This window comes from Anguilla rostrata, chromosome 11, assembly GCF_018555375.3.
Source record: "Anguilla rostrata isolate EN2019 chromosome 11, ASM1855537v3, whole genome shotgun sequence".
Lineage (NCBI taxonomy): Eukaryota > Metazoa > Chordata > Actinopteri > Anguilliformes > Anguillidae > Anguilla > Anguilla rostrata.
Window position 1 is genome coordinate 36,565,235 of NC_057943.1, and position 19,346 is coordinate 36,584,580.

A 19,346-nucleotide genomic window follows, 5' to 3' on the forward strand; every position below is an offset into this window, starting at 1 on the left:
TTAAGGTTCTGACTGCTATCATCACCAGGCACGTGCACAGATAGACACCAGCATATCCTGGAGCATATGTCCCTGCCCCGAGACAGCAAAGGTGCTCTTTTGGCAGCAGCAATTTTTGTTAAATGGCAGGTGCTCTGCGATTGCAATCTCTCCAAACCAACCCCCCTCCCCAGTTTGTGATAGCAATCCCCCCCCGTCCCCCATCCCTGGTCCCAATCACAATCTACCCCTTTAACCCCCCAGGCCAGATTTTCAGCATATAATGTCCAAAACGTCTGTGCCGTGACTCAAAAGTGTGCCCATTGCCTCTACTCTACTCATTACTGATTACCTGGCAGTCTTACCTGGCACAGCAAAATGGATCACGTGTCCGTCACCATCGTACACGCCCCAATGTGAATATCCAATCGGATACGAGAATTCGATTAAATCTCCAAACTGGGCCTTGGACACAACTTCTCTCACCTGTCAAATTATAACACACTGTTTAGCGAATCTCATTGTGGCAGTCCAGAGACTGTTCAGCATGTTATGTTTACATGTGAAACATACAAAGCAGAGAGAGAACAACTGTTTAAAGAATTAGCTGATATGGGGATTTCTGATTGGCTGGAGTCCACCATAGAGAAAGTGCATCCACCCAACTCTATGAATGCTTCAAATTAAAAGACAAAGACATTCCAACATTGCAAAGATAATTTCTTGTTTCACCATGTTCAAGGTGCGCTGCAACGTGGATATGTTTATATGCATATATTATAGAAACCTAAACATTAATACAACTGACTTCTGAACAGAGGCCAGAATTAGCTGGGAGATGCTGGTAAGAGAAATATACACCCATAAAATGATCCAAGACATTTATCCTTTTAAGAGGCAGCAAATCATTTGACCACTTCAAGATCTGGCTTCTCAGTACAAAAATGCTGGCAATACAATTCATTCTGCCACTATCAAACCAACCCTTAATAATCCCTTTTTATGAAAATCTTAAACATATTCTCTGAAAAATAGACTTCTAACTATACACAGCAAAATCAAGTATATGTCCAAAAGCAAAGATAATACAGTCCAAGTCTGTTAATTTTATCACGTTAGATGTTGTATATAATGGTCAGTTTTGTCTTTGATCCAGGAGATCAATGTTTTTTCAAATTATACTTTTGAAAACTTGAATACATTAAAACTCAGATACTTGATTTGAGTATTTCTTTAAATAGGTGACTTGTACTTCTGTTAGAGTAATTATTTAATGGTGGTATCTTTCCATTAACTCAAGTATATTTGAGTACTTTTACCACCACTGCTAACACTTTAGATAAGTTATCTCCTATAAAGGCAATAACAAAAATATTAATATTATAATATGGAGTTTGTTGGATTACCTGTTCCTTGTAGTCCATTGACTTTTGTATGTCCACACAAAATGACACCGAAACGAATGTGGGCTGACGATTTCACTGCTGTTCTCCTTTTATTTGGCCAAAAGGCCAATTTCTTAAGCAAACTTTCAGTTTCGGCTTGAGTCTCCACGATAACACCTCGCTTTGCATGATCATAATTTGCAGTTTATGACTGACGCATGACCCTCAGCTTAACGACAGGAGTTATTTGAAATGTATAATGTTTAACTCTCTCTAACTCTGACCCTCACAGATGAATACACATTGAAGGAAAGTCGAACACCACCTGCAAGGCAGGGGGAGTGCAGTCCAAGAACACACTGCTGCTGTTGCTGCAGTGAAAGTGGAAAAAGGAACTTCTCTGAAGATAAGAAACACACAGAGATGCCTGCTGGTCTTCAAGGGCCCCAAACAACTATTACTACAGATTTCATACTCTAACCAGATGAAACTCTCTCCTGTAACATATTTCACGAGATGGGCCTCAATACCATGCATGCCCGAGACACTGCTAAGCAGAAGGTCAGCAGCATATTAACATTAACTGTCTGCCTACCATTGAAGCTGAAATGTTCCAATTTGTTAAATATTACAAATGCTCACAGAGGGGCTTCAGCGAAGTCAACACCGGTGTCAGTGGAAGCTCTGTCTCTGGGCGTGTCTCTGAGCATTCCCAACCATAATGTTCTACAAGAATGAAGTGCAGACAATGGAAGGAATGCAGTTTCCCAAGCTCGGTCCTGGACCTCTGCTCGTTTTCATTCCGTCCGTAACAGAAATTCCTTACGTATGGTGGGCTGTTAATTGTTTTCCCTGAAATGCTCCTAATGTTTATGGAGGGAGGATTTATTCTTACAGCCACACATCACAAATATGTTAATACAGAGTGAATTTAACACTGTCCTGCCTTACAACTTTGTATGCTTGAATATCTTTAAACGCATTTAACGCTGTTGGTACACAGCAGGAGCCGTGTTTGTGCTGAAACTGCAATAACGAAGTGAGAGCAGCCAGCGGGGGGATTTCTCAATCACCGAAGCTGCTCGAAGGTTCTGTGACCCACTCTGTTCTCTGACACGCCCCCAGAAGTACACGTTTGCACGACTGTTTGCTGTGTGAATGTGTAATGAGATGTGGGCGGCAGTGTAGTACAATGGGCAAGGAGCTGGTCTTGTAACCTAAAGTTCGTCAAGCGCCAGGTAGGAACCAGGTCTCTCTCAGACACCACGGTGTCTTCTACCCGTTCGGGCTGTAGGTCTGCCCTCAGCTAGAGCCCGCTGATCACGGAGACCTCAAAGTCCGGTGACACAATGGCACCAGCAAGGCACAGGGGAGGACGAGGTACTCGGGACCATCCCGGCGACCAGATACATTCCCCGGGTCTGCCCTCACGTTGTAGGGTATTCAAACCAGGACAGTGGCCAGCCCCGTCTCTGTGACGGCCAGGACAGGTTCTGGGTACACTGATGCACGTTTGTTTGCTTTCCACGAATGGCATATGATATTTACAATCAGTAGTTCAGTTCCGCGCTGGTGTTGCTCCACTGGACTGGTGTCAGGTTGCTGGCAGGACACATTTCTGAGACGATGCCTGGCCTGAACTCGCTGTGGCATGGGGCCCTGGCATTGACAGACCTCACCCCAGCGCTCGAAGGAATGACTTGTTCCATCGGTCGTCTTCTTGCAGGCATAGGTTCTTTGAAAGGGGTCCTACGTATCCCACTCTGACACCAAACTGTTACCGTGGAGCAGTGGTTCTCAAACTCCCGGGGACCCCATGTGCATGCTGGTCTTCGTTCCAACCACAGACCCAGGGGAGGGTGGGGGGGTCAGGTGTGTGTGTGTGTGTGGAGACGCAAGGAGTTAATTTTTCTTAATTAGATGCTTTTCATGTTTTGAAGGATTAATATTTACCCTCTTAAGCCAAATCATGTAAAAAAAAAAAAAACAGCTATGCATACCATGAAGCATAAAATTCACATATTCAAACTGTGCTTATTGTGCTACATTGCAAACAATTAAATATAAAGGGGCAAAACATTTTTACCTGATCAAAGTAAAAGCTGACGAATCAACAGGCTGCAAGTATGCATGTGCGCTTGTCGCAGCCGGTTGCCAGGTTGGCACCACATGCTCCTCGTCACCCACACGCATGCAGATCACTGCAGCAAGACAGGCTTCCTTCATAGTGTCCATGGATACTGCAGTTCCCATAGAAACAGAATTTAGTCAGGCTAACTGCCGAAAGGGTCAAAACATGACTAGCATCGCATGTTAATTATGACAAAAAAACGAATGAATCTGTTGGTCAATGGCACTCAGACATTCAAGAATTTGAAATCAACAATGGGCAAATATATATGTATGCATATTTTAATGACAATGATACAATTCATCTGTAAAAATAGGAAATGTGTAGGTATTTTCAAGTAAAAAAAAAAGAAGAAGAAAAAAGTGTCCATAGCCCTGACCTTTAGACATCCCACGATGATTTTGGTCCACCAACCTTAATATTAATTAAAAGGTATGTTATTACACATATGAAGATCTAACAGGCAGAAGAGAGTGAATTTCATTTACTGAACTGTGATTATGACTTCTACCAAAAAGACATACAATAGTTTTAACAATGAAAACCCTCCCACTGCTATCCTCTTCATTCATACTGTCAACTGTATCCCATTAGTGGTTAAACAGATAAATAATATTGACCAAAAATGTCTGAGGCCTGACCCCAAAAGCAATTATTTACTTGGAAAACATGATTTCATAAGTATTTGAACTAACCATCCACCTCTGATAAAAGTTTTTGGAACAGAATTTCAGTTCACACTTCTATATTGTGAATATACAGGCCTAAGCATTGCTTCTGGGAAAAGCCACATTGATTCAGGCTGCATATGAACTATGGTTTCAGCTATGTCCAATTTAAGCACATGCACACAGAATTAGACATTCTGGATGGCCAACACTGCAGGGCTTCTGATTGGCTGCCACAGATACAGTATCCACCCAACTCTATGAATGCTTCAAATTAAAAGACAAAGACATTCCAACATTGCAAAGATAATTTCTTGTTTCACCATGTTCACGGTGCGCTGCAACGTGGATATGTGTATATGGATACATTACAGAAACCTAAACATTAATACAACTGACTTCTGAACAGAGGCCATAATTAGCTGGGAGATGCTGATAAGAGAAATATACACCCATAAAATGATCCAAGACATTCATCCTCTTAAGAGGCAGCAAATCATTTGACCATTTCAAGATCTGGCTTCTCAGTGCAAAAATGCTGGCAGTACAATTCATTCTGCCACTATCAAACCAACCCTTAATAATCCCTTTTTATGAAATTCTTAAACAAAAAAATAGACTTCTAACTATATACAGCAAAATCAACTATATGCCCAAAAGCAAAGATAATACAGTCCCAGTCTGTTCATTTTATCACATGATATATATAACAAAATCGCATAAATCACGCACAAAAGCACATTATTTGAAGACCCAGCATCAACAATAAGTTATTCCATGAATCCTGTGCGCAAGCTTTAAGATTTAACCTGAATGATCCATTTCTAAATGTAATTATTTTTTTAATTATCATATTCAATTAATAAATACTTTGATCTTTAAATAAATACCTTAAAATCACAGCAATTTGCTTTAAGTAGAGACACCCTTAAAAAAAAAGGCAAATCAAAAATATACAAATATAACTACTAGTCTGAGGAGGACAAAAATAATAAATCTTCACTCACAAAAACCATGGACCTAGAAAAGCTAGGAGAAAAGGCACATATAGAAACTAGAAAAATAAACTTTGTTTTCAGTTTGGAATTGTTTCAGCATACCATCCCAGACTGCGGGCACAAACATAGGGGCCTTTGGCAACCAGCAAGAGTAGAGAGACAGCTCACCTTCTGGGGTGTGTTTGAAAAAATAATATTTCCATTTTAATGTACGCCGTCGATTGGCTCAAACTGCGTGCGTGTGCAATGAAGAATGTTCTAGATGTTTAGACAAGTTTCTGACAGCCTGCCGGTCTTTACAATAGCAGTTAAAGGCTATTTGTGGTCTGAAGCTTGTGGTCAAGAGCAATGGCCTTTGCATGTGCCATATGAATATATATAAATATACACTATAAGACCAAAATTACCTGGACACCCCTTGGTCTGGGGCTGTTTTTATGGCTTAGACTAGGCCCCTTAGTTCCAGTGAAGACAAATCTTAGTTACAGCATGCAATCACATTCTAGATGATTCTGTGCTTCCCCAACAGTTTTGGGAAGACCCTTTCCTGTTTTAGCATGACACTGCCCCCAGGCATACAGCAAGGTCCTATAGAAATGTTTTTTTTTGAGAACAGTGTGGAAGAACTTGACTGGCCTGCAGAGAGCCTTGACCTCAACCCCATCCAACACCTTTGGGATCAATTGGAAAGCTAACTGAGAGCCAGGCCTAATCACCCAATCAGTGCCCAACCTCACTAGTGTTTGTCTGGCTGAATGGAAGCAAATCCCTGCAGCAATGCTCCAATATCCAATATAAAGCCTTCCCAGAAGAGTGGAGGTTGTTACAGCAGCAAAGGGTGGACCGACTCCATATTCATAGGGATAATTTTGGAAGAGATGTTGGATGTCAGGCATCCTCATACTTTTGGCCATGTAGTGTATATTTTTATTTATGTTTTTTGCTTTAGAACACATACACCTGAATGCCCTGTACCTGCCACTGTAAAGGTAAGCACTGAAGCGGAGATAGAATTTTAAAAGCTCAGAAAGTGAACTGTCCCTTTAAGCAGAGAGGGGCTCTGCTTGCCATGGGTCTCCCCTGAAAGGCATCGGGGGTCCGTTAGCCACGGGCACGTTAGCCTACGGGCGCGGGTCAATTAGCCACGGGCACGAGTCCGTTAGCCTACGGGCGCGGGTCCATTAGCCATGGGCACGAGTGCGTTAGCACGAGCACGTTAGCCTACGGGCGCGGGTCCGTTAGCCATGGGCACGAGTCCGTTAGCACGAGCACGTTAGCCTACGGGCGCGGGTCCGTTAGCACAAGCACGTTAGCCTACGGGCGCGGGCCCGTTAGCACGAGCACGAGTCAGTTAGCCAGGGGCAAGGGTCCGTTAGCCAGGGGCGCGGTCCTTCACACAGCACCAGATCAGGTTATACCTGAATTCTTTGACACAGGTTTAGCCGGAAGGGGCGGGGCTTTCCTGCGGGGGTCGTCCCCGATGCTGACGGACAGGTTGGTGTACAGGGGCTCCAGCTCCTTGGACAGAAGGGTGTAGGTCAGAGAGTTCAGCCCATCTGTGCGCCAGCTCCTCCTGGTCTTCATCAGCAAGTCAAACCTGCCCCCAAGCGGGGAGGGTGGGGGGGTCAGTGTGGGGGGGGGGAGGGTGTATGTGTGGGGAGGGGGGGGGGTCAGGTGTGTGTGTGGGGAGGGGGGTGGGGTCAGGTGTGTGTGTGTGGGGGATGGTGGGGGGGTCAGGTGTGTGTGTGTGTGTGGTGGTGGGGGGGGTCGGTGGGTGTGTGTGTGTGCGGGGAGGGTGGGGGGGTCAGGTGTGTGTGTGAGGGGAGGGTGGGGGGTCAGGTGTGTGTGTGCGGGGAGGGTGGGGGTGGTAGGATGAGAGAATGAGTGAAAAATAAATTAGTTATGAGGAACTCATTTTGCTTGGCCAACCTCAAGTCACAGCGCTTCCCAAGAGCTTAGTGTCAGCGTGAAACAGTTGGTGCAACTCTTGCCCCTTGAGGCGATTCCTTTTAATGCATAACATTACAGCTGTCAGCCGGTTCAGAAAAAGGTTTCCTGTCCTGCGCTTGCAGGCTAACACCCAGCATGCTCTTCGGTCCTTTACCTGTGAGGGTTCTCCTCATTGCCCTTGTCTCCGTGGTGTTTGATCATCTTGTAGTGTCCCACCTCTACGGACGGCCGAACAATCTTCATCCCGGAGAGCCGCACTCTGTGGGAAGGGGGGAGGGCAAAACACCAAAAAAAGGAGGACAGTTCAAAAATGACAGTTTTTGCGGTCGTGCAGTTTAAAGTTTCCGCTTCGTAAAAATCTATTTGCGCTGTAATAACAGACAAAGCTCTTTACAGCTGCACAACGTCTTACAGAACCGGACGGTGCATTCACAGAAAAACCCAGCAGTGAAGACGGGTGCTGAGGAATCAGGACTGAGAAACATAGCAGGCCTCAGGCCTGAAGGCCACACACTAACTCACCAACGTCTACTGGATCTAAAGCAGCTAGACCAGTGGTCTCCAACCCTGGTCCCGGAGAGCTGCAGGGTCTGCTGGTTTTCATAGTGACTCTGCACTTCATAAATCAATTAGAGCAGTTGATTACACAGTTAACTCAACTCACCTGGTTGGGTGCTGATTTTAAGGTGAAAACAAAAACCACCAGACCCTGTAGCTCTCCAGGACCAGGGTTGGAGACCACTGGTCTAGACACTCCTGCTCTACGGTCTGGGCTTACACTTTTATCATGGTGCGTGTTGCCTGTCCAGTTCCAAAACCCGAATTTGAGATTTCACTCTGTATCATTATCCACACTTTGACAAAGTGACAAGTATCCTGGACAGGAGCTCCGCCTCAGTGTTTAAAAGGGCGAAACACTGACAGCGAAGAAGTTTAAGCCCCGAGGAGGAATCTTCAACATTCCACACTTACAGGTTTACTGACCTTTCAGAAGGCTGGGACCCAGAGAGGAACAGCATGGCGACAGTGAGAAGATCAGAGATTATACCGGGTGTGTAACAGACACTGGGTTAAGGAGGAGTAATACAGGGTGTGTAACAGACACTGGGTGTAGGAGGAGTAATACAGGGTGTGTAACAGACACTGGGTGTAGGAGGAGTAACACAGGGCGTGTAACAGACACTCGGTGTAGGAGGAGTAACACAGGGCGTGTAACAGACACTGGGTGTAGGAGGAGTAATACAGGGTGTGTAACAGACACTGGGTGTAGGAGGAGTAATACAGGGTGTGTAACAGACACTGGGTGTAGGAGGAGTAATACAGGGTGTGTAACAGACACTGGGTGTAGGAGGAGTAATACAGGGTGTGTAACAGACACTGGGTGTAGGAGGAGTAATACAGGGTGTGTAACAGACACTGGGTTAAGGAGGAGTAATACAGGGTGTGTAACAGACACTGGGTGTAGGAGGAGTAATACAGGGTGTGTAACAGACACTGGGTGTAGGAGGAGTAATACAGGGTGTGTAACAGACACTGGGTGTAGGAGGAGTAATACAGGGTGTGTAACAGACACTGGGTTTAGGAGGAGTAATACAGGGTGTGTAACAGACACTGGGTGTAGGAGGAGTAACACAGGGTGTGTAACAGACACTGGGTTTATATAGAGATTGTAGCAGACGCTGTCTTAGCAGCTACAGTTACACGACAGGAAGAAATGATTCCAGAAACAATTTATCTTTCAGTTCTCCACCCAAGTCGTGTTTTCCACTCCTGTTTGTGTCTTACAGATATTTTCTCTCCCATATTTTCGTATGGTCTCACAAACACGCGTGCATGCACACACACACAAACGAACACAAACAGACACAAACAGACACACACACACACAAACGAACACAAACAGATACAAAGAGAGACACACACACACACACGCAAACAAATATATGCAAATGCATACATGCCAAAATGAGCGGAGGGAAAAAAAAAACAAAACAAAAAAAAAAAAACAGTAAAGATCACCTGGCAGCGATGTCATCATCCTCCCCGCCCCACCCCCAGTACTCATTGGGAAAGCCATTCATTCGCAGGTACTGGTCAGGTGTCACCGCGGACACGCCCCCGAAGTACTGCGGGTATGGCAACCTGTGGGCATTGGGAGGTGAGGTTACAGCAGGAGCAGGGTAAGGCCAGGGCTGGCGGCCATCTTGCACACTCTGACTGCAAATCCAGTGCCTCCATAAAAACCCTCTACATATCCAGGAAGAGACACAGCAGCATCATAACAATCTGCAGAGAGTCCAGCACACCGCCAGTCAAACGCCAGTCAAACCCAACAAGCTAATCTGCACTTTCTACCACTCCTGCCCCGGACTCCTACTTTAACAACTGTACAATCAAGGGAAGTGTACAGTTCCTCAATGTACACAACAACCAACAGTGGCACACTCTTACAGCTGTGTTAACACGACCGATAGATTTGTGAGTCAGCTTGTTAGCCAGCTAGCTAGTCAGTCTTTGCATTTGTTCACAGCACTGGCTGGCAACAGCTGTACAGCTGTAGGGACCATATTTGCGGAGCCAAGTTAAAAACAAGACCACGCTTTGCTATTTTATATCATTTTTAATGCAGTGTAAAGCTGCTGCATAAAAACGGCTGACTGCAGCACACTCGTGCGGATACACACCATAACAGCAGCTACCCTCTCGTGTGTGTGTGTGTGTGAGTGTGTGTGTGTGTGTGAGTGTGTGTGTGTGTGTGTGTGTGTGTGTGTGTGTGTGTGTGTGACTGCAGCACACCGGTGCGGATACACACCATAACAGCAGCTACCCTCTCATGTGTGCGTGTGTGTGTGCGTGTGCGTGTGCGTGTGTGTGACTGCAGCACACCCGTGCAGATACACACCATAACAGCAGGTACCCTCTCATGTGTGTGTGTGTGTGTGTGACTGCAGCACACCGGTGCGGATACACACCATAACAGCAGGTACCCTCTCGTGTGGTGCTGCTTAAAAGGCGTCAGTATAACCTTTAAGGTGCTGATGATGGATTTGCGACTTGTTTGTACGCCATTTTTTTAATAAAATGCGGATCTTTCCTTTATCCCCATTCTGTGGGGATAAAGGAAAAAAAATTTAAATTCAGCGGGTAATTGCCACTCAGAATAAATTACAGTAAAATTCACTGATAGGCGTTTAATCCCTTTGCTCCATCGTCCTGTAATTCAACAGACCGTGGTTAGAAAGCGAGCACGCTCAAGCGGCACGCAGATCACCTGTAGCGGAACTTGTCCATGGCCACGGACAGGTGGGTGGGGGACTGGGCGTGGCAGGTGTACGTGTTGTGGTCGTTCTCCGGCAGCAGGTCCACGTCGTGCAGGAACAGGCAGTCCCAGTCCCCGTCCCTCAGAGCCTCGCGCACCCCAACGTTCAGCAGCTTCGCCCGGTTAAAAGTGGAGTTCCCCACCTGCAGAGAGAGAGAGAGAGGGGGAGAGAGGGAGGGAGAGGGAGGGGTAGTGAGAGATAGAGGGAGGAGGAGAGGGAGAGAGAGATAGAGGGAGGGGGAGAGGGAGAGAGAGAGAGAGAGGGGGGAGAGAGGGAGCGGAGAGGGAGAGAGAGGGAGGGAGGGAGTGAAGGAAAGAGAGTGAAAGAGAATGAGGGGGGGAAGGAGGAAGAGAGATGGAAGAAATGCAGGAATGTACAAATAATATGTAAAACACATGCATGTACCATACCTGGCTCAAATACATATAGGTTTTCGATTCAACTAATTTTCCACATGCTATTGAGCCATGAAATAATAATAACAAAGTGTAAGCCCAGCCTGCTGATGCTTTGGCTCAGTTGCACCAGGCAAGACCAATAGAGCACAGAAAAGTATTTGAATCCAAAACACAGTTAAATTACAGGCATTTATCAGATGCTCTTATCCAGAGCGACTTACACAACTTTATTCTTTTTTTTTTCTCAAGAAAAAACAGTTGCAAGAAAACGTTTGGGAAGCCTTTAGTATTGCTAGGATTTCTCCATTAATTACACACTAAATGTGCTCTGATCTTCAAATCACAATAACAGACAAACACAATCTGCTTAAACTAATAACAAACAAATAACTGCACTTATTGTCCATACTGAATGCACCATTTAAACATTCAAAAGTATGTGAACCTCTAGGCTAATGACTTCTCCAAAAGCTACTTGGAGTCAGGTGTTCCGATCAACGAGGTGAGATAGGAGAGGTGTGTTGGAGGTGCCCTGCCCTATAAAAAAAAAAAGGCACACAAAGTTTGGTTACTGACAGAGTCTGCTCTTCTCAAGAAACATCTGTCCACATGAACCATGCCCTGATCAAAAATATTTTCAGGGGACCCTAGAAAAAGAACTGTAGAAATGCATAAACTAGGAAAAAGGCTACAAAAGTATTTATAAATGCTTGGCTGCTCATCAATGGACAAGACAAGTTGTCTACAAATGGAGGAAATTCTGTGCTGTTGCTACTCTCCCTAGAATTTGGCCATCCGAGATCATAGCAAGAGCGCAGTGTGCGATGCTGTGTGCAGTGCAGTGTGCTGAAGGAGGTCAAAAAGAACCCTGGGCTAACAGCAAAGGACCTGCAGAACTCTTACTAAAATCTCTGTTCACGTGTCCACTATATAAAAAAAAAAACACTAAACAAGAATGGTATTCACAGGGACGATACCACAGAGGAAACCACAGCTCTTCAAAAAGAACATTGCTGCACATCTCAAGTTTGCAAAAGACCACCTGGATGTTCCACAACGCTTCTGGGACAGAGTTCTATGGATGGCTGAGACAAAAGTCGAACTTTATTTTTTTTAGCAGAAACGCACAATGCTATGTTTGGAGGGGAAAAGCCCAGCTCACCAACACCAAAACCAAAACCTCATCCCAACAGTGAAGCATGGTGTGGGGAGCAACTGTGGGGAATTGTAAAGTTCCATATAGAAAAACTTCTTTTGGCCAGACAGCCTTTTCTATTAAGGGAGTTAGCATCTGGAATTCTTTACCTGTGCAGTTTGAAACCAACCATAATTTTGAGCATTTTAAGTATAAACTGAAGCAATTTTTAAAATGCATTCAGTCGTGTAATCATATGTGATTATGAACTGCTAGGTTTTCATCAAATTTTATGATATCTTTACTCAATTTGAATGTATATAATAATGCTCTAGTAGTTTATTGTATGCATTTTATTATATGATTTTGTGCTGTATGTGTGTGTGTTTGAAAAGCCCATCTAGGGACAAGCATCAGAAATTAGCATATGCTATAAGTGCTGTGATACATTGCATTGGATATTGTTTGACAATAATCTATGTTTAAATGTATCTGTCCCTAACAAATAAACATTTAAAAAATTTAAAATGGTTTTAGGGCTGCTTTGCTGCCTCAGGACCTGAGCAGCTTGCAATCATTGAGGGAACAAAGAATTCAAAACTGTATCAAGATATTCTACAAGAGAATGTCAGGGTAGCGGTCCGTCACCTGAAGCTTAATCAAAGTTGGGCGATGCCACAAGACAATGACCCAAGACACGCAAGTAAATCAACGACAAAATGCTTTAAAAAGAAGAAAATTCATGTTTTGGAATGGCCTAGTCAGAGTCCGGACCTTAACCCAATTGAGATGTTGTAGCATGACCTGAAGAGGGCTGTTCATGTAAAAATATCTGAGAAATGCCAATGAACTGAAGCAGTTTTGTAAGGAGGAATGGTCTAAAATTCCTCCAAACCATTGTACAAGTCTGATCGGCAGCTATAGCAAACATTTGTTGGAGGTTATTGCTGCTGAAGAGGTCCTACCAGATACTAAATACAAGGGTTCACAAAATGTTTCCAGTCTGAACTCTGAATGTTTTGGCAATGTGTTCAATAAAGACATGAAAGGCGCTATTTATTGTGTATTTATTAGTTTAAACAGAATTGGCCTCATTCACAAAACTTTTCCTATATTATTCTTACTTTTGTTCGTTTTTTCCTACAATTTCATGACACGTGTAGACCTTCGTTTTGTTTATCCCAGGTGTATGTGATGATGAATGCTGACTGTTAGAAAATTGTATACGCAATCCTGTTTGTGTGATCTGCATAAGGAAATAGCCACTAACAGATAAGGAAAAAGATGAATGCCGATATGTTCTTGGAAACATTCTTACACGATCAAATGCGATCATACACATTTAATGAGTAATGAATTCAGAAATCCAGGTAATTCCAAAGGATTCACAAACCTTTTCTTGCAACTGTATGCATCAGACTCAGGTGTGGTATGCACAGTACGAAGGGGTATTAGGCAGCCAGGCAGGAGCTTGTGTTTTACGGGTACTGGTGGCCCCTTCAGGCTGGAGTTGTGTGTTTTAAGGGAGGGCGGGGGTACCTGGTGGACCCCCTCAGGCTGGAGCTCTCTGTATTTTACAGAGGGGAGGGGTACCTGGCGGACCCCCCAGGCTGGAGCTCTCTGTGTTTTACAGATGGGAGGGGAAACTGGCGGACCCCCCAGGCTGGAGCTGTGCGTTTTGGGGAGGGGGTACCTGGCGGACCCCCCAGGCTGGAGCTGTGTGTTTTAAGGGGGGATGGGGGTACCTGGCGGACCCCCCAGGCTGGAGCTGTGTGTTTCAAGGGGGGGGGGGGTACCCGGCAGACCCCCAGGCTGGAGCTGTGTGTGTTAAGGGGGGGGGGGGTACCTGGTGGACGATGTAGATGGCGTAATGCAGCTGCTGTCTCTGCAGGAAGGGGTGCAGGTGGTACAGCAGGGAGCGCAGGTGGGCCAGCCGGTCCCGGTACGGGATGATGATGGCCGTGTGGTGGCGGGACTCGCAGCTGGGGGGGCGGCAGTGGCCCCCGGGAGACACCAGGGGGTTCCTCTTCCGAATTTCATCCATGGAGGGGGGTGAAGAAAGGCGCACTGACACAGGACCCACTGCAGGGGGCGCAAGAATAACGTCACTGAGCAGTAGCGGTCATCAAGGACGGGAGACAGCGAATAATGGAGAAAAACTATATTAATGCTGATTAATGATACTACAAAACGTAAACGTCACAAAAGTACACTCTCCTTGTGAAATAATCTCATTTTCTTTTGAACTCCATGTGAAAATAAACTCAGCAAGCAGACCAGAGAAGTCATTGTGATTATCGCACTGGAGGTAGATTAAGGAACAAGAGGCTGAGGTGCACCATGAACAGCCGCACAGTCTACAGGAGTACTACAGTACTTACAGAACCACACACACACAGATATCACATGCACACACAGAAAAACATACACACGTACACATACACACGTGTGCACTCACGGTCATGGGAAAGCACGCGTACACACATGCACACATAGACACAGGCACATACAGATGCGTACACACACAGAAACACACACAGACAAATGCGCTCACACACGCGCACGCACGCACGCACACACACACAGACACACGCGCACGCACGCACGCACACACACACAGACACACGCGCACGTGCACGCACGCACACACACACAGACACACGCGCACGCACGCACGCACACACACACAGACACACGCGCACGTGCACGCACGCACACACACACAGACACACACACAGACACACGTACATACAGACGCATACACACACACACAAACACGCACACACACACACACGTACACACATACAGACGCATACACACAGACACAGACACACGCACATACAGACGCATACACACACACACAAACACGCACACACGCACCCAGCAGAGGGGAGAGCAGGGGGCAGTACTCCAGTGCCCTGGCGTCCGGTGAGGGCAGCGCCCCCAGCTGGCTGAGGTTGGTGTAGACGTCGTGAGGGCGCGAGTAGTCAAACTCCTGCTGGGCGGAGCGCACCAGCACCGAGGCCAGGCCGCCGACGCCACCGAAGCCGCCCAGGGAGAAGTAGAGCAGGAAGGCCAGCTGCAGCCCCACCAGCAGGACCAGCGCGCAGCGGGAGTCCAGCCCCCGCCCGAACTGCATGGCCCCCGCACACAGAGCCCAGCAGGGAGCTGAATGGCAAACGGACAGCATTTATGTAGCGCTTTTATCCAAAGCGCTTTACAATCGATGCCTCTCATTCACCCATTCACACACACACACTCACACGCCAACAGTGAAAGGCTGTCATGCAAGGTACCAATCAGCTCGTTGGGAGCAATTAGGCGATAGGTGTCTTGCTCAGGGACACCTCGACATGCCCAGGGCGGGGGATCGAACCGGCAACCCTCCGACTGCCGGACAACCGCTCTTACCTCCTGAGCTATGTCGCCCCAAGCTGGACTGCGAGCGGGCGAGCGGGAGGGTGGGCGGAGGGACGGGCAGGAAGAGAGGGGCGGGGTCATTAAAAAGAACGCAGAACGGGGGAAATGGAGAACATACAGGCTGAATATTGACCACTGCTGATACCTGCATTTTCCCCAAATGAAAAAAAGGACTCGCACATACAAAAACATATGACTTCAGGTGCGATAGAAGATAATTACAACGATAACTAAAAGATCCACGCACACTGAATACTTGCACAATGTCACCCCATTTCAGTGTAAAAACAAGCTGAGCTTTCGGTCAGTGGGCCTTCGTCTTAGCTTTTCCAAAAGTTGCATTTCCCACAGGATGGATATTTAGTGTCAACACTGGGGACCCGATGTGACTGGCAGATTTGGGAACTGAAAGAACGCACTGTAGCTTAGCGAAGGTCATAGCACAGCACGAACCCACTGGAGTGACACACTCTGTGGCCGAGTCGGTGCTGTGCTGTGGAACCGTACGTGCGATACCATCCCAGCCCAGAGCAGCACTGCGCTCGTACCTCGATCCCGGGTCCGGCGGGACGGGGTGGAGTCGGGGCCAGTTTGGGGTCAAGGGTCAAGGCCTGCCGTCCCGGAACCCGGTCGCTCGCACCCACGCGGTCATGGCCCCATCTGCAGGAACACAGCAGTCACCCCTAAAAACCGGGCCTCCTCCGGGGAACGCAGACGCCCCGTTCCCAATCGCAAACACACTCACCCGGCCACCATCAGCTCCAGCTTTCAGATCCATCACGGCTCCTCAGGACCTTCAAATGACCTCCATGCGGCTTTTTTTAAAGACTTTGTTATGCCTTTAGGCATTTACAGTTACACAGAGGACCTTCTCATTTGAACTGTCTGCCCCAACATCAGAAACACTACAACAGTCTTGTCACCTTCAAAAAATCGGCCGAAATCCATTTCCTGTCACAATAACCAATCAATGTCCTACTTCAGTCAATTTCCTCCCACCATTATCAACCTTTTAATACATCACCCCTTTTTACTTTTCTTTTTTCTTTTGTTGATATGTCTGTGATAACTGCTTCAGAAGTTCATTTCTTTAAGTACCTCGTACAAACCGATTTGGACTTTTTTCCCTTTTTTTTTTTTTTTTTTAATTTTCCCTGCACGTTTTTTTTTCTCCCTAAGTTCAAGTTTATGTTTGCTGCTTTTAAATTTTGTTCCTGAGCAAAATAAAATAAATAATAAAAGAAATACAGGCTGTCATCAGAATGTACTCTTTACAAATCAACTGACTGAGTCCAGAATTTAAAATTATAACCTAATGATGTGGATCCCTATTAAAGCCATGTTAAGACTCGATAGGTGTATTACACTGCAACACCAACTTAAATAAACACTGTTTGCACTGAGTGATCATGCTAACTCTCATGTGAATTCCCATCAGCAACCTCTATGCTACCAACTTAGTCTAAATGTAATCCTAAAGTACAACCACAAAAATAAGGTTTGTTGCAAACTGACCTGTTGTCTTGGTGACACAACTGACGCTTTATACACCAGCAAAGATTTAAAGTGTGAACTGGATGATATTCTGGCGAACACCCCACAACAAGGGCCGATCCGTTTCAGGATTTTGTGCCAACCTCGGCTCTTAATTATTTATTTAGCTGAATCATATCTTCATCTGATGTTTGTATAAGCACCAGCAACAGCCGCAGACTGTGGGGTGTGTCCAACTGCACTCATTTACAGGAGTGAATCAGCGTAGTTCACAGAGTGGTCAGAAAAACGAAAACTACTCCCTAACCACTGCCACCCTCCATTTGTATTTATTGCAAAGCAGTATGTGCACATGTAGATTTGATCAAATCTCTCCTGCACTTCATACGAGGAGTACGAATGGATAATGACCTTGAGCAAAACCAGTCGGGCCTCCAACAGAGATTCCGCTTTCAGCTGGAATTGCCCACACCTGTTTCACCCGCCACTTCTCTCTTATTTATCTTGATGCAATCACGCGTAACGGGGAAAGCAACCATTTCCCTCTTATTACAGGGAAGAGAGAAGGGTTTCCACATTGGAAGATTCTCCCCAAATTAAGGGGATTTTGAAAATATAGGGGAAATAATGATAGATTGTGAAACTTTAAATGGAGGTATGGTAAAAAAAAAAAAAGTATTTTGTAAATTTTGTAAGGAAGCCAATTGATGATGCGGGAATTTGAGCCTTTTGGATATTAAGGTGAATTAGATAGCCTACTAGGCACCTGCTGACAACACGTGCTAAGACTCCAATGAACTTAGGGGTCTGTGATCATGCCGGAGGTCCTGAAACTGAACCACGGGCAGTTAAGTCTAAATGTTGTAGGCTGCTTAACTAACCTCAATCGGTTCATTATAGACAAGACATCAAATGTATTAAAGGCGATAGAGAAAACAAATAAAAGACTCATTTCTGAAAACAAAATATTTGGTGTGCGGTGGCACCCAGCGTAGCTGAATACAGACAGCTGTAACGTCAGCAGACTTATTTTTCATCCAGCTTTAGATACAGTCCTAAAATAAGCTATGATCTTCGAAAGATAAAATTGTTGCGAAAATGACTAGTCTACGGATGATTAACTTTCTATAGCTTTACCTGGCGCTGTGTACGTAACGTATTTGGCAATAGAGCAAATTAATGTTAGCTAGGCATTCTTGAAGGATGATTCTGAATATTACTTAGCTTGCTAGCTAGCTAACGAGGTGCTGTGTCCAACTCTTTATGTTGTAATTAGTGAAGTCTACTAACAATCTAGCTAGTTCTACTGAAATGGCATTTATAAGGTTTTGTGTCGCTGAGTATTTGGAAACCTGTTTGATGTTCTGACGTTACCCAACAGTTGTTAGCTCTCACTTTCTTCCTTCAACGTTCGCAACATTTCAGTCGCTACCAACGGGAAACTCACCGTTACGTTCTGATGCCAAACTGTTGAATCACGTCTGAAAAAATCACATCGTTTCGCTGCACAAAACACGTCTGTTCTTGTAGCAAGGACACAGATGTTTCGACTCCACCACCCAAGCCCCGACGTAGCTGTTCCTGCTTCTGACTAAAAGTAGTTGCAGTACCCTGCGGCCGCCATCTTACTGAGGGGCAAATTGAAGGGTGTGCTAAGTGAATGCCAGAAAGTATAAAGTAGTTCCCCCTTTCTAAAGTCTAGCACAGGACGTGAATCGTTCCAACTTATTAACTCATCTGTTTATCTGTTACACCTGCTTCTTTAAAGTATATGGGGGAAAGACTTGCCTTGGACTAGACATGTACGCGCAGGGATAAGATGCGTCACATAAATTCGCGGTGAAGTGGTCACTTTTGTGACCTGCATGCACAATGACTCGACTGCCAAGACAGCACAATGCCATTCCTGAAATAGCCTTTTGCGCTGTGTTTGAAAAAAACGCTCCAGTGAACAAAAATAAGCCCACATCTCAGTTACAATTAATTCAAACATTCCTTTCTGAAAGATAAATTCAAGCTGAAAGTAAAACAGAGGTGGAAAGCCAGGTTCAGAAAGTAAAAGTCCCCCCCAATATTTTTTTCCAGTCACCTGGACTTGCTAATTAACACAATACGTCAGCCAGGAAGTAGGACTAATTGAAGAAAAACATGGCAGGACTTACTTTCTTCTCCCATACGCACCTCTGGTAAATAGTTTTGCTTTCAAAAAATTTATAAATAAAATAAATGTTCATAATCAGAAGTGAGATAAATGTTTCTGTTGATAATCAGAGGGCTCAATAGTTGAAGTTAAATGTTTCGTGGCATTGGCAGTGATCAGCGACCCATCTCCAATGAATCGCGTTTTGTTTTTTTTTTCTACCTAAAAAGAATTGAGTGTACCAAATGACAACATAAACCCAGGGTGTTCACACAGCAAGCAACTGTCATCTGTTCTGTTTACCGATTTATCATTGCATTCACATTTT

The 19,346-nt window shown here is 45.4% G+C and overlaps 1 protein-coding gene across 6 annotated transcripts; it reads right to left on the reverse strand.

Moving 5' to 3' along the window:
- Nucleotides 1-344: 344 nt before the first annotated feature.
- On the reverse strand, nt 345-18,851 carry LOC135234800 (beta-1,4-galactosyltransferase 3-like). Of its 6 annotated transcripts, none has more exons than XM_064299747.1 (11): nt 18,326-18,832; nt 15,933-16,044; nt 14,845-15,132; nt 13,811-14,046; nt 10,383-10,573; nt 9,131-9,253; nt 7,266-7,370; nt 6,580-6,758; nt 3,875-3,909; nt 3,451-3,604; nt 345-465 (listed from the first exon to the last, which is right to left on the reverse strand). In XM_064299747.1, exons 3-10 carry the CDS (start codon nt 15,101-15,103, stop codon nt 3,587-3,589), a joined length of 1,146 nt encoding a protein of 381 aa, XP_064155817.1. In that variant the 5' UTR covers nt 15,104-15,132; nt 15,933-16,044; nt 18,326-18,832; the 3' UTR covers nt 345-465; nt 3,451-3,586. The 6 variants fall into 6 exon arrangements, with proteins under 6 accessions (XP_064155817.1, XP_064155818.1, XP_064155816.1 ...); XM_064299748.1 differs by lacking the exon at nt 345-465 and adding an exon at nt 1,405-3,189; XM_064299746.1 differs by lacking the exons at nt 345-465; nt 3,451-3,604 and adding an exon at nt 16,130-16,269 and having other exon boundaries at nt 3,661-3,909; nt 18,326-18,851.
- Between the last annotated feature and the right edge of the window lie 495 nt (nt 18,852-19,346).